The sequence below is a fragment of the Hippichthys cyanospilos genome, chromosome 20 (genome assembly GCF_059441005.1).
Source record: "Hippichthys cyanospilos isolate Australia breed blue-spotted pipefish chromosome 20, RoL_Hcya_1.0, whole genome shotgun sequence".
Lineage (NCBI taxonomy): Eukaryota > Metazoa > Chordata > Actinopteri > Syngnathiformes > Syngnathidae > Hippichthys > Hippichthys cyanospilos.
Window position 1 is genome coordinate 15,477,311 of NC_142388.1, and position 14,966 is coordinate 15,492,276.

At 42.5% G+C, this 14,966-nt stretch overlaps 1 protein-coding gene and 1 long non-coding RNA gene across 4 annotated transcripts in view; one reads left to right on the top strand and one right to left on the bottom strand.

The window, feature by feature from the left end:
- The window catches only part of gopc (golgi-associated PDZ and coiled-coil motif containing), a 35,449-nt gene extending 29,476 nt beyond the window's left edge, over window positions 1-5,973 (bottom strand). The window contains exons 1-2 of one of the 3 annotated variants that reach the window (XM_088402660.1): window positions 5,434-5,973; window positions 3,457-3,621 (exon numbers count right to left, since the gene is read on the bottom strand). In XM_088402660.1, coding sequence (XP_088258786.1) covers window positions 3,457-3,621; window positions 5,434-5,694 — 426 coding nt within the window. In that variant the 5' untranslated portion in view covers window positions 5,695-5,973. The remainder of the gene's footprint in view (window positions 1-3,456; window positions 3,622-5,433) is intronic. The other 2 variants (XM_088402661.1, XM_088402662.1) reach the window with 2 other exon arrangements.
- On the top strand, window positions 5,158-14,176 carry LOC148407535 (uncharacterized). Its single transcript, XR_015863737.1, has 3 exons — window positions 5,158-5,744; window positions 5,875-5,914; window positions 13,725-14,176. It is a non-coding gene; the product is annotated as an uncharacterized LOC148407535 (long non-coding RNA).
- The last annotated feature ends 790 nt before the right edge of the window (window positions 14,177-14,966 follow it).

Consider the following 14,966-nt stretch of genomic DNA (forward strand, 5'->3'; position numbering starts at 1 on the left):
AACACACTACCTCACAACATTCTAATACTACTTTGAATTGCTACTTATCATCTCCTCCTTGCTAATTTTTTTCCCACCCCACTAAGCTGTTCATGTCAACTTGCTTTGTCTTTACAGTACGCATGCAACGATACTGCATTTGATCGCTGCAGACTGTACTAACCCAGCATAACTGTCAATTCACGTGTTATGAAACACTTGGTCCACTTGACACGTCAACTTTGAGTGGTGCAACAAAACTAGCCTTCAAAGAGCAGCAGCTAGCAGAAGTGCAGGCAAAACTGAAAATATCAGACATAGGCAAATCATTTTTCGGTAATCATTTGACGGTAAGAGATTACACAAACACCAACAAATACAACTCACACACACAATACTTTTCACTCTAATGGTTCTTTTCAACTACTGTTTTACATTCACTTCACCAAAAAAACATCTCCTCATAACCACATCAACATCTCCTGATTATACTTTTTTTAATTACATTCCTACCAGATGCATCAACCCAAACAGAGGAAGAAGCACACAAAAATCAACTTAATTACATCTACAACCAAGCACACAAAATTCAACATGATGACGTCAACGACCAATCCCCAACAGACAGCAACTAGAATACACAGACACATTACACATACTGTACATACACTCACACAATATCTTCTTTTCATGTACTTTCGAATAAACTTCTCTTTTCTGTGCTAAATACAATATTTTTACTTATTTACAATCTCCTTCTGCTTGCATCTACTTTAAAAAAAATATTGCACCAATTGTAAACAAATGCTAATGAAACTTTGACCTTTTCTGAAACATTGCCTTCTACTGTTCACTGCTTATGCCGTGACGAACGCGGACATAGAACCACTGCAAGGGCCCGTAATAACTGCTCGCAATTCTAGTAAAGGCCCGAGCAGCTACCGCTGTGAGAGCCCTCTTGTTTTTCTCCAGATTATTATGATTATTAGGGCCCGAGCAGCTACCGCTGCGAGAGCCCTCTTGTTTTTCTCCAGATTATTATTAGGGCCCGAGCAGCTACCGCTGCGAGAGCCCTCTTGTTTTTCTCCAGATTATTATTATTAGGGCCCGAGCAGCGACCGCTGCGAGGTCCCTATTGTTCCTCTCCAGACTATTATTATTATTATTAGGGCCCGAGCAGCTACTGCTGTGAGAGCCCTCGTTTTTCTCCGGATTATTATTATTATTAGGGCCCGAGCAGCCACCGCTGCGAGAGCCCTTTTGTTTTTCTCCAGATTATTATTATTAGGGCCCGAGCAGCTACCGCTACGAGAGCCCTCTTGTTTTTCTCCGGATTATTAGGGCCCGAGCAGCTTCCGCTGGGAGAGCCCTCTTGTTTTTCTCCGGATTATTAGGGCCCGAGCAGCTACAGCTGCGAGAGCCCTCTTGTTCTTCTCCAGATTATTAGGGCCCGAGCAGCTACCGCTGCGAGAGCCCTCTTGTTTTTCTCCAGATTATTATTTGTCACGGGGTGCTCGGCGGGTAGGAAGGCCGGCGTGGTTACGGAGGAGGATGACCCAAAAGCAAGGAGGGCGTCGAGACAGGGAGTTCATGAAATCCTTATTTATTAACTCGAAGCACGGGAACAAAAGCGGGAAAAAACAGGACGGCAAAAACTCGAACTAAGGGCGCAGGCAGGCTGGCAAAACAGAAAAACACTACGGGCAGGCTGGCAGGAAAACACGGAGCTGAGGGACGATGGGCGAGACGACAATACGACTACAAAAACGCGACAGAGACAATGATCCGACACGGGCTGTAACGAAAACTAGGTTTAAATACATTGACACTCTAATCAGACAAACGCACGGCAGCTGGGCAGGGACAATAGTCAAAGGGAGCGGATTGGAGGACACGAGGGGCAGGTAACGCGGACAGGTGGACTAAATAAAAACTAACGCAGGGAGACACGAGAGGAGCAGGAGCAGGAACTATATATGAAAACAGAAAGGAACAGAACCCTTCAAAATAAACCCACAACCCAAAATCCAACAAACCATGAAAATTATTATTATTTACTCTGCAGAACTTTTCCATTTTTGAGGGCCTAAACATGCACAAAAAGTCACCAAATTTTGCACAGTTGTCAGGCCTGGTGAAAAATTAGATATTTTAGTGATTTCTTAAACAATGCAAAAAAAAAAAATGGCTCTGCAGCACCACCTTAGGTTGAAAAAGTGCAGCTGGTCCCGGCCCGTTTGACCTAGACCTACGAAAATTTTTAGGCATTTATAGGACCTAGAGACCTACAAAATAGTCAGCGCGAGCCATGTGCTCAGATGTACAGAAAAAGAGTTATGATATATTTGAATGTGCATTTTTGGCTCATTTTTGCACGTTTGCAGGTCCCAAACTGTTCCTTGTTTCCCAGAAATGCTTTACCCCATCGCCTTAAAATTTGCTGTGGTGCATTATCAGACATAGGGGCACAACTGGGCAAAATTTGGTGCAGATCCGCCGACATATATGATGGGGGCGGGGCTTCAAATTATGTGTTCAATTTTTCCTTGGCCAAGCGTGACAAAAACCTTAACTCTGATGTACAAACTTAAAAAAACTAAAACTTCATAGACACATGAAGACTTACGCCTTTAACACCTTTGAATTTTTTTTTTCAAATAGCTGCTAGTGCCGCCTAGTGGTTGATAAAAATGTCATTTTTTACATTTTCATGTATTGTGCGCAGTCTGAGTAAAATAACTGAAAATTGGTCAGAACACCATTAAGACATGGAATATTAAGGTTTTAAAATTGTACGACTTTTCGATACTGGGCGTGCTCTGCACGCCACCACAAAGTCAGATGTCTCGCCAAAACGAAAAAAGTGGCTGTAATTGGCCCCAAAATGGCCTTATGAGTGGAAAATAGGCTCTTACTCCCGACCCATTTGACCTAGAAATTTTTAGCCTTATGTAGGACCTCGAGCCCTACAAAAAAGTCAGCGCGAGCCATTGCACACTCAATCACTTTTTTCTTTGCTCAAAATCTTTTTTCGTTTGCTCAATATTTTTTCTGTGCTCAAAATTTGTTTGCTCGCTCAAAATCTTTTATTGCTCGCTCCCGATTGTGGCACAAATATAATTCCATACATGATCACGTTCATTTCTACACTCAACTCTTTTTGAAATAAACAGAAATGCCATTTGTTCTTCTGAGGCCTGGATGGAGCCTTTATTATGATTTTTTTTTTTTTAAAAAAGCACTGTAAAACTATAGTTATAAAAATGTAATGAAACAGAGAATGTAACAAACTAGTGTGAAGAGTCACTACACTCAGTGTAGTACATTGTTGTGTTGTGTCTTTAAATTGGGTATCCATCAATGATCCAAATGATCCATTTCACAAAAGGCCAGTAACTCTTGTAATGGGTGTGATTATACTCTTCATGATGATAAACCTTAAATCATGAACCCCTTGGTTTTCAGCCATCCACTTACTAGTCTGTCTTTGATGGAGTCTGAGTCTTCAGCTTGGCCTTCCTTGGCATGGAGCTGCAGCTGGAGAGCATGAAGCTGCAGTAATTGGTCATGGACTTCTCTCTCCAATACTGCCCGCTCTGCCTTGGCCTCAGTTAGCTCAGAGCGAAGATCTACCAGTTGAGCCTGGATGGATGAAGGTCAGGGAAAAGGGTGAAGCCTTGCATCGTGAACTACAGAATCCCAAACAACGTACAATCAATCTCTGTATCTAGGGATGCACATAATTTACAGTGCCATTAATATTCACTTCACAAGAAAGGAAATGGGTATAAGAACATAGCTATAATGTAAAAATATTCCAAGAGACACTATCGGAAGCATCATAGCCAAATTCAAGACAAGGGCACAGTGGAAACACTGCCTGGTTGTGGCAGGAAGAAGATCCTGACAGCAACTGCAATGCGCTACTTGAAGCGCCAGGTAGAGAAAAGTTCCCGTGTGACTGCTGAGCAACTGAAAAAAGATCTGTCAGATGTGGGCACTCAAGTTTCAGCAAATAAAATAAGGCGCACACTCTGGAATGAAGACCTCCATGCCAGACCTCCCAGGCCCACCTCCTTGCTGACTCCAAAGAACAAGAAAAGTAGACTGTTGTATGCCAAAGGTTACATGGACAAGTCACAAAGGTTGTGGGACCATGTTCTGTGGTCTTATGAAACTAAATTGGAATTGTTTGGGCTTAAGGACCAGCACTATGTCTGGAGGAGGAAGAACCAGGCGTTTGAAGAAAAAAAAACACCTATGCCTACTGTGAAGCATGGTGGGGGTCAATAATGATTTAGAGCTGTTTTGCTGCTAGTGGTACAGGGAAGCTTCAATGTGTACAGGGTACCATGAATTGCCTTCAGTATCAGGAGACTCTTGATAAAAAATGTAATAGAGTCTGTCACAAACCTGCGACTTGGGCAACGTTGGACCTTTCAACGGGACAGTGATCCAAAGCACACATCCATGTCCACTAGAGCATGGTTGAAGATGAAGGGCAGGAACATATTACAGTGGCCATTGCAGTCACCAGACCTAAATCTGATTGAGAACCTCTGGTGGGTCCTGAAGAAGGCTGTTGGAGCGTCCAAGCCTTAGAATGTGACTGAACTGGAGGCTTGTGTCCATGAAAAATGGGCCAAGATAGCCATCGGTCACTGCAAGAAACTTGTGTCAACCTATGCTTCATGCTTGCAAGATGTAATAACTGCTAAAGGATATTGTACTAAGTACTAAAAAGAAATTGTCCTTGGGTGTTGAATAAAACTGATGGTGTGAGCATATAAAAGCTATTTAATCCTTAATGACAAATACAATGTTATTTTAGTTGCACTTGGTTTGTTAACAAGACCTAGTATGGTGTTATTATGAACACAATTACAAATGAACGCTGAAAGCCCAAAATGGCTGTACAGCAGTGGGGGTTGAATAACTCTGATTACAACTGTACCTACCTCAGTCCATGAATGAACACTTTCTCAAAGCATTTTGGTAAAGTCTTACTTACAACCTACAATCATTTTAAGAGCAGAAAGTTCAAAAACATGCACCCATAGTTTTCAAAACTGCATTCCAAAAGGAGATTGATCAAGGGCTTTTCCAAGAAACGTCATATAGGGGGATTCACGAAATCCCTTTTAGCATCACGAACATTAGACATTTTGGAATGGGGTATCCTATGGCACTCGGTAAAAGATGTCATCCGTATAGCCGTCAAATTGCATTTATAACATTAATAAATAGGCTTTAACACTTCATAATCTACTTCAGTAAATTTTGTGTCACTGGAAAGTTTTATTTCGTGCTAACCCTATCCCTAAATGTTATCATTTACACTACAGAGTGAGCATCGGTAAAGTTCAAAGGGAATAATCTCAGTGTAACTGTGGCGTATCGTGGCCATAAAAAAACACTGTTGAGTGTTCAACAGACGAATGGTCAGCTACTTACCTCAAGTTTGTGGTTCAGTTGAAAAACAGTTTGGGATTTGTGGCACAGCTGAGCGAAACAGGAGCTAAGGCTTGTCATCTTCTGCCGACCCTCGTAGGTAATGTCCACTTGGTCTGGATCTATTTCCCCGAGCAAAAGATCCACATCCACAAAGGCTTTGTCAAACTCCTTCTCGAGCACCTCGAGCCAGCGAAACATTGACATAGTGTGGCCGAGGGCAGAGTTGTGGCCCGCAGGAGAACATCCAGCAGAAGCGGACATGGCTAAAACACAGCAAACGTTGACGCTAGGGTCACTAGCCACGCAACAACGTAAGACTCCACTGACGACGAATCCTTACAGAACCTCGTTTTTCTTGGAGTATTGAATGAGAATACAATTCCAAAGAAGAAGTGAATTGTCAATTCAAAATCGGGATACATCGAATGCTGTCTTTTTCAGATGGAAGTCGCCGCTGACCAGGAAGTTGCTCATCATGTGTGTATGTATGCAAAGCGACTACTTAGGTCTAGGCCGCCTGGCTAAATCCCAGGCCAAACAATAGATCGTCCGTCGATCACATACGGCTCTGAAAATTGATATTTAAGATAACTTGCATGCCATTTTCTGATGACTAAATTGAAATACTTAGTATTGTATCCATATTACAGTTTTTGATACACTGTTCTGTTTAGGAGCTGCAGTCTGCAGAAATTTGTACCTCCTCGTGCTGGTATGGTTCACTTGTCTGAAATCAGGGTACATACAGTAGGTCGGTAATACGCATGCGTTACCAAGTCAGTTTTGCAGAAGGATCAGAAAGTTTATTTTCCACCGCTGGGTGTCCAGGGATTTTTCACTAAACTGGCTTTATTATCAGCCAACTTGGACTGACTTTAAAAGGGTCATAAGCACCGGCGTCACCCGACATATTTTTCTGGGGCACGTGCCCAGTATTGGAGAAAGAGCAGGCTCTTTTTGTGGCAGCGGCATGCAGTGTGGCGACTGTGTGGCAGCTGCCACCGAGAGCCACGGGTAGCCACACTTGATGCCACTAGTAGCCACTCTTTCCGAGGCATTTCCATGTTCGTCTGTGGCTGCTGCCACCGGTAGCCACACTTGATGCCACCAGTAGCCACTCTTTCCGAGGCATTTCCATGTTCGTCTGTGGCTGCTGCCACCGGTAGCCACACTTGATGCCACCAGTAGCCACTCTTTCCGAGGCATTTCCATGTTCGTCTGTGGCTGCTGCAACCGGTAGCCACACTTGTTGCCACTCTTTCTGAGGCATTTCCTTGTTCCCTCTGTGGCTTGGCTTCACCTCCACGTTATTCTTTTTCGTGTTAGACTTGCAATGTATTGTTGTTGGTTTGTATAGTTGCTTTTATTTCACCCATTATTGTGTGGATTCCTCTTTCGTCGTTGCTGCCATTGCATTTTCCTCGGTCTTTTTTTTTTTAATAAATATGTTTCTCTTATTTTCATTTCATGTATGTTTTTTAGATGTACTGGTATTGTATCTTATTTAGTGTGGACTGTGTTTTCATTTATTCACATTTGTATTATGTTCTATCACGCAATGACCGGAAGAGGCGTCTCCAGAGTTACTACGAGCGATGCAAACGAGTAGTCACGGTCGATGCAAATGAGTAGTCACGGTCGATGCAAATGAGTAGTCACGGTCGATGCAAATGAGTAGTCACGATCGATGCAAATGAGAAGCCACGAGCTATCCAATGAGCTGCAAGCAATGGCCGACATTTCACCGGCTATCCAATGCGCGGCAGGTAATGGCTGACTGGGCGTCGCTATATTGTAATACGGGGACTCCCCGTCGCCCAGCTGTCCAGTGAGCTGCAAGCAATGGCGGACGGGGCGTCTCCCGACGTGTCTTGAACATGCAAATGAGTAGGCTGTTACCAGTATGTTGCTCAGTTTTAAGGTTTTTGGTTGTGTCCCCCTAGCGTTGTTGTTTTTTTTGTTAATTTTTGCATTGTATTGCATTCTTTTATATTAATAATAATAATAAAAAAGAGTCGCGATGGATGCAAACGAGTAGTCACGATCCATGCAAATGAGTAGTCACGGTCGATGCAAATGAGTAGTCACGATCGATGCAAATGAGACGCCACGAGCTATCCAATGAGCTGCAAGCAATGGCCGACATAGCAAAATGTCATATTAATTGAAACTAAGACGTTTAGCAACACGCATTCACAATTAATTATTATTATTAATATAAAAGAACGCAATACAATGCAAAAATTAACAAAAACAACAACAACGCCAGGGGGAAACAAACCAAAAACTTACAAACTGAGCAACATACTGGTAACAGCCTACTCATTTGCATGCTCAAGACACGTCGGGAGACGCCCCGTCCGCCATTGCTTGCAGCTCACTGGACAGCTGGGCGACGGGGAGTCCCCGTATTACAATATAGCGACGCCCAGTCAGCCATTACCTGCCGCGCATTGGATAGCCGGTGAAATGTCGGCCATTGCTTGCAGCTCATTGGATAGCTCGTGGCTTCTCATTTGCATCGATCGTGACTACTCATTTGCATCGACCGTGACTACTCATTTGCATCGACCGTGACTACTCATTTGCATCGACCGTGACTACTCGTTTGCATCGCTCGTAGTAACTCTGGAGACGCCTCTTCCGGTCATTGCGTGATAGAACATAATACAAATGTGAATAAATGAAAACACAGTCCACACTAAATAAGATACAATACCAGTACATCTAAAAAACAAACATGAAATGAAAATAAGAGAAACATTTATAAAAAAAAAAAAGACCGAGGAAAATGCAATGGCAGCAACGACGAAAGAGGAATCCACACAATAATGGGTGAAATAAAAGCAACTATACAAACCAACAACAATACATTGCAAGTCTAACACGAAAAAGAATAACGTGGAGGTGAAGCCAAGCCACAGAGGGAACAAGGAAATGCCTCAGAAAGAGTGGCAACAAGTGTGGCTACCGGTTGCAGCAGCCACAGACGAACATGGAAATGCCTCGGAAAGAGTGGCTACTGGTGGCATCAAGTGTGGCTACCGGTTGCAGCAGCCACAGACGAACATGGAAATGCCTCGGAAAGAGTGGCTACTGGTGGCATCAAGTGTGGCTACCGGTGGCAGCAGCCACAGACGAACATGGAAATGCCTCGGAAAGAGTGGCTACTAGTGGCATCAAATGTGGCTACCCGTGGCTCTCGGTGGCAGCTGCCACACAGTCGCCACACTGCATGCCGCTGCCACAAAAAGAGCCTGCTCTTACTGGGAGTATTGAGCTGCTGTGCCCCGGTAAAAAAAAAAAAAAAAATCATCAACACAAAAAAATAAAATCACTTTAAAACGCACATTCTACTTTCTATGATAAATAATTCCTACTGTATTGATGTGTCACGACTCTCCACATAAGCAACGTACACATGGCAAATTGATATCGTAATTTATTTACGTGCAAGTATCAGCTTTATCATCAGAACTTCCTTGTCAGGGAGAAAAAGGAGCACGCGGGAAAGAGCATCTTAGGAAGTTCCAATGTCTCAGAAAGTTTTTCGCCCATAGCAGGGATAAAAAAGCAAGGGTTAAAAGAGGTTAGTGAAGTTCTATCTAACATAAGTCTATCTCAAGTTTATTCAAATTTAGCTAGTTATTCTTTGTATCAAGAAAACCATGTTAAATGCTGTACATTTGTGGGGGGGATTTCAAGTTTGTCTTTGACTAAAATTATCTTGCTTTGTCACTGTGGTTTCAGTGAAAGCATATACTGTATGGTTTTGTTGCCAGAAAATAGAGTAAAATTTATGTAATTGTCACCAGAGACATGGTAAAATGTCAGATTTTGTTGTCCCATTTATATTCTTTACATATATTTCCATGTCTGTCAGACCAAGTAGAAGAGAGTCCTGAAAAATGTGAGGGAGAGATTAAAGTTGATGAGCAAGAGCAGAAGTGAGTTCAAAGTCAAAGTCAAGTTTATTGTCAATTTCTTCACATGTGCTTGACATACAAAGGCATCGAAATTGCGTTTCTCACAATCCTCTGTGTTTTACATGTACAATAACAAAGTGCAGGTGCGCAAGACGAGACAATCCTAACAACTAGATTCTTATCTATAGTAATAATGTAAAGTGCAGTATACTTGATCTACTTTGCCTAGTGTTGCTAAACTAATAACTAAAACTAAAAACTAAGTACGAAAAAACAGGTATGGCAAGATTCCCCCAAGACAAGACATAAGTAGCAGCATATGACAAGACAGTCCAACAGTACGAGACAAAGCAAGACAACTCTTGACTGTGGTTGTCCCAATTGTGTGCATTTGAGGTAGTTGTTACAGTTCTAAGTGTAATCACTTGTGCAATAGAAGTACAATTATAAATAAATATAGCAGCAGCAAGTCTGTGCAAATTTTGCAAGTGCATGAGCAAAGTTTGAGTTTAGGTGGGGGGCCAGCTAGGTGTTTCTTCTGGCTGGGGCTGAATGTGGGAGGGAGGAGGGGAGAGAGAGAGAGTTCAGCAGTTTCACGGGTGGGAAGGGGGGAGAGTTCAGCAGTCTCACGGCCTGGTGGATGAAGCTGTTCCTGAGTCGGGTGGTGCGGGAGCGGAGGCTCCTGTACCTCTTTCTGGAGGGCAGGAGGCTGAACAGACTGTGTGCAGGGTGGCTTGTATCGGTGACAATCGTGACAGCTTTGCGGCTGAGGTGGGTGGTGTACAGCTCTTGCAGCGAGGGGAGTTGAGCAATAATCCTCTCAGCTGTCCTCGCGATGCGCTGCAGAGCCTTCCTGTTGTAGTCAGTGCAGCTCCCGCCCCACACGGTGATGCAGCTGGTGAGGATGCTTTCGATGGTTCCTCTGTAGAATGTGGTCATGATGGGTGGCGCGGCACTTGCCCGCTTCAGTTTGTGCAGGAAGTAGAGACGGCGCTGTGCTTTCTTGGCCAGAGATGCAGTGTTGGTGGTCCAGGAGAGGTCATCGCTGATGTGCACCCCCAGGAACTTAGTGCTGCTCACCCACTGCAGCACCATCGATGGTCAGTGGGGGGTGTTGGGTGCGGCCTCTGTGGAAGCTGACGACCATCTCTTTGGTCTTGCTGATGTTGAGCAGGAGGTTGTTGTCTTTGCGCCATCTGGTCAGAAGCTCCACTTCTTTCCTGTAGTGGGTCTTGTCGCCGTTGGAGATGAGGCCCACCAGTGTTGTGTCGTCATCAAACTTCACGAGGTGGTTGGAGCTATGGGTTGCTGTGCAGTCGTGTGTCAGTAGGGTGAAGAGAAGGGGGCTGTGCACACAGCCTTGTGGGGCCCCTGCTCAGGGTGATCCTGCCTGAGATGTTGTTGCCAACACGCACCACCTGAGGCCTCTGGCTGAGGAAATCCAGCAGCCAGTTGCAGAGTGAGGTGCTGAGGCCCAGTTTGTCCAGTTTGCAGGTGAGTTGTTGTGTTATTATGGTGTTGAACACTGAGCTGAAGTCTATGAACAGCATTCTCGTAGTTGACTGTAAATGAATGATGTCTCAATCCTGTTGAGTCAATTTCAATATTAACGGCAATTTACAAACCCTCCCCTAAGAGGAAAAAAGCAAACAACTATTTTATTTTTTTTTAAACAACAACAAAATCTGTCAGTTTTTTACAGAATGTTTTTTTGTTCAGGTAGTGTTTTTTGTCATAAAGAAGGGTGGGAAAACTTTGAAAACAAAAGCTTATTGCTATTCTTATAATCACATGTAAAAACTGAAGACCATAAAAATGCATATTGGAGACTGAATTATGTTCATATTTGTACAACAAAAAACTGTAATATTTTCATGTTGCCTCAATCCTGTTGAGTCAATTTCAATATTAATGGCAATTTACAAACCCTCCCCTAAGAGGAAAAAAAGCAAACAACTTTTTTTTTTTAAAACAACAACAACAAAATCTGTCAGTTTCTTACAGAATGTTTTTTGGTCAGGTAACTTATTGTTATAAAGAAGGGTGGGAAAACTTTGAAAACAAAACCTTATTGCTATTCTTATAATCACATATAAAAACTGAAGACCATAAAAATGCAGATTGGAGACTGAATTATGTTCATATTTGTACAACAATAAACAGTAATATTTCCATGTTGCCTCAGACTAAGTGAAGAGGAGTGTAGAGGTGGAGAGATGGAAGTTGATGAGCCTCATAGAGTAGAAACAGAAGTGAGACCTGGTTGACTGGTTAGCTCCACACTTGGCTGAGAAGCACAACGGGGCAGGATAGGCTTCACCATCTCGCAATCATGTCAATGGAGAGCGAGGAACTTTCCAAGTTAAGCCACAGCAAAGTCATCGACCACTTTGCAAAACTGAAAACAAGATGTTACAGGTTACTTCCCAAAAAAATGATGCCCTGAAGAGACACACACAACAGCTCTTTATTTATTTATTTTTTACTATGGCAGCTCCATGGCAGAGTGGTTAGCCCGTCCGCCTCAGAGTCTCAGAGTTCAAAACCAACTGGCTCAGGCCTTCCTGTCTGGAGTTTGCATGTTCTCCTCGAGCCCGTGTGGGTTCTCTTCCTGCCACACTCCAAAAACTTGCTTGGTAGATGTACTGGACACTATAAATTGTCCGTAGGGGTAAATGGTTGTGTGAGTGGTTGTTAGTCTCTCTGTGCCCTGCAATTGGCTGGCAACCAGTCCAGGGTATCCCCCACCTACTGGCCGTACACAGCTGGGATAAGCACCAGCAAGCCACGACGCTTGTGAGAATAAGCGGCTACAGATAATGGATGGATAGATGGAAGTGCTGAAGGGTTTTTGGCGCACACTTTGCACGCTCTCATGACTTTTTTGTGCCCCAGTACAGTATTAGGTCTAGTGACACCCCTGGTCATAACCAGTGGTGTAGTGGTCCCTTGAGAAGTGAGTATACAGTCATCCCTCGTTTATCCCTGGGGTTATGTTCCAAAAATAACACGCGCAAAGTGAAATCCATGAAGTAGTCAGCTTTACTTTTTTTATTATTTAACAATGAAATACTGAACTATCGAATAAAACCAAAAATCAAAACCAGTTTTAAAGCCCAAAATTAGTAATTAATAAGTAAGTAATTAGTAATTAGTAATAAGTAAATATAGTAATACAAGGTTGGAAAGATTGTCACTTGCGTATCCCAACTGTGTCTCTTTATCCTATTTATGCACAATGTTAGGGGTAGGTGTTGGTGCTCTTTCTTTTTCTGAGCAAGAAGATTTTTATAAACGGATATGCCCGGACATTGAATTAAAGTGAAGCCTCTTATATCATAACAATACACTTGAAATTCCAATTTATTACAGAAGAAATCTAGGTAAAGGTCAGATTTCCAAAGCTTTCTCCGTTGCTGTTTGTGTGCCTAGTGTGTGCGTTTGCTCTCGGCATGCCTACGAGACACGTGATCGGCTCCCAGAGACCAAGCTGTCAATCAATGTGCTTACTAGCACGTTCGCACACGGCGGTTACAGGAGAGACGAAAGCAAGCTTTTGGATCCTCTTGCCTTTTGTAATAAATTGACAAGTGAAAAACCAATATAGTACAGCATCAATATTTTTATTTCTAGTCAACAGTAAAGCCCCTGAGCCTATCAGGATTCAGAGCACAATGCACTGTAAAAAATATCCACACTGTAAAAAATCCGTGAAGCAGCGAACCTGTGAAAGATGAACCACGATACAGCGAGGGATTACTGTACTCAAAATGTCACCCTTTTTTAAGTATTAAAGGAAAAAAAAGTACAGTTTCAGAACCAGTGATATATGACAACTCTAACCAAAAATTTGTCATTTCTGTTAACTATTCTAAAATTATCATGGCTTAATTGGGATCAGTTTGTACTTACAGTATTACTGGTCACACAGGCAGAAGGGATGTTTGTAAAATGTATTAATTATGAGGCAAATGTGTTTTGGTTATTTTTTTAGACATTTTTTAGAATTCTCCCATTTGTTTTGCACTCCACAGGTCTGGCCATTTATAATTGATTTCTACATAACAAAACAAAAATGATGCATCTCCCTGTCTCTCGCTCTCTCACACACACACACCACTGTGATCACACGTCATCAGCAAGACATGGGCCTCCTTTCACTTAACAATCTGCATCACCAAGTGGAAATATTTTCAGCAAGATGAAGTTTACATTAAATTAGTGAATGAAATATCATAATTCCCCAAATATAAGACGCACCTGTGTTTAAGACACACCCGTAACTCATTCATTGACAATGACTGCTAAGACGTCCATTTATCCTTGTTACGTTCTTGCTTCTCCACCTCACTCTCTCTCTTCTAGAGCAGGTGTGTCCCTGACGGGAGGGCAGAGCCACCAGCCGCGCACCTAAGTACCATCAGCAACCACCGGGTTATTTAAGCGCGACTGGAGCTGGAGGAAGCCGTTGGATTATACTGTTAATCTGTCTAGTTCTGAAGTTCCCTCGTATGCTATTGCACCTGGTGTTGTGAGTATTTCTGTTGCTACTTTGTAAGTGCGTTTTGCTCGTATCTATTTTTGTTTGTTACTTTCCGTTTCAACGGCTTCCTCCAGGTGACTGCCTTCCCCCCTTGTCGGACTTCCAGCGTCAAGCCATCTACTACATAGGTGTTTCTATGTCACTTTTATTTGGACTTTGACATGCGTGTTCATTTCGCAATATTTGAGTTGCCACTTTTCCCCAGTTTATGTTTTTCCCTTTGATGCGTTGCGTGTTCCCTTCGTTTAATAAAACCCTGATATTGAGCTTTGTACTCATCTGTGTCTGGTCTGTGGTGGTCCAACTGTTGAGTTCTTGGTGTTACAACGTAACAATCCTGGGCTGGCAGTGAATGAGTTAATTATCTACCTATACGTCACTGGTATTTATAGAAGAATAACAATGTATTACTTGCTCCTAATACATGATTGAAATTACCATTTGGTAGAAAAATATTGTAACTTTCATTGCCAATGACTGTTATAGACATCCATTTTTCCTGGGCTGGCATTAAATTAATTATTCTACTATATGTTGTTTGCATGTATAGCAGAAGAAAATTGCAAAAGTTGCTGCAAATGACTAATTTAATCTGTCATTTCACGGAAAAGAACATTGTAACTCATTCATTGCCAATGACAGCTGTAGATGTCCATTTAAGCTGGGATGGCAGCGAATTAGTTCATTTTGGGGTCAAATTCTGGTATTTTCTTTATTACCATGTATAAGATGCACCAACACTTGGGAAACAATGTCAAAAATATAGCAAAACAGAATTAATATCATCTATTGAAAACTCTTTATATTTTCTTCCGTTCATATCCGTGTGTTAGATGTGCGTTTCGTGTTAAATTATTTTCAGATTTCCCACATTGTGAGCAGTCAGTGAACGTCTCACCAGTGTAGTGTTGAATGCGCTTGAAACGTTTCCTTTTCACGGTTCATTTCACCATAAATACCCAAAGTTAAGTAGCATCCGTGTTTCACCAAATTTATGCTTGTGTGTATAGCATCTGCGAAAAGACTGCACTTAAACTACTCAAAAGGTATACCATTCCGTGTGC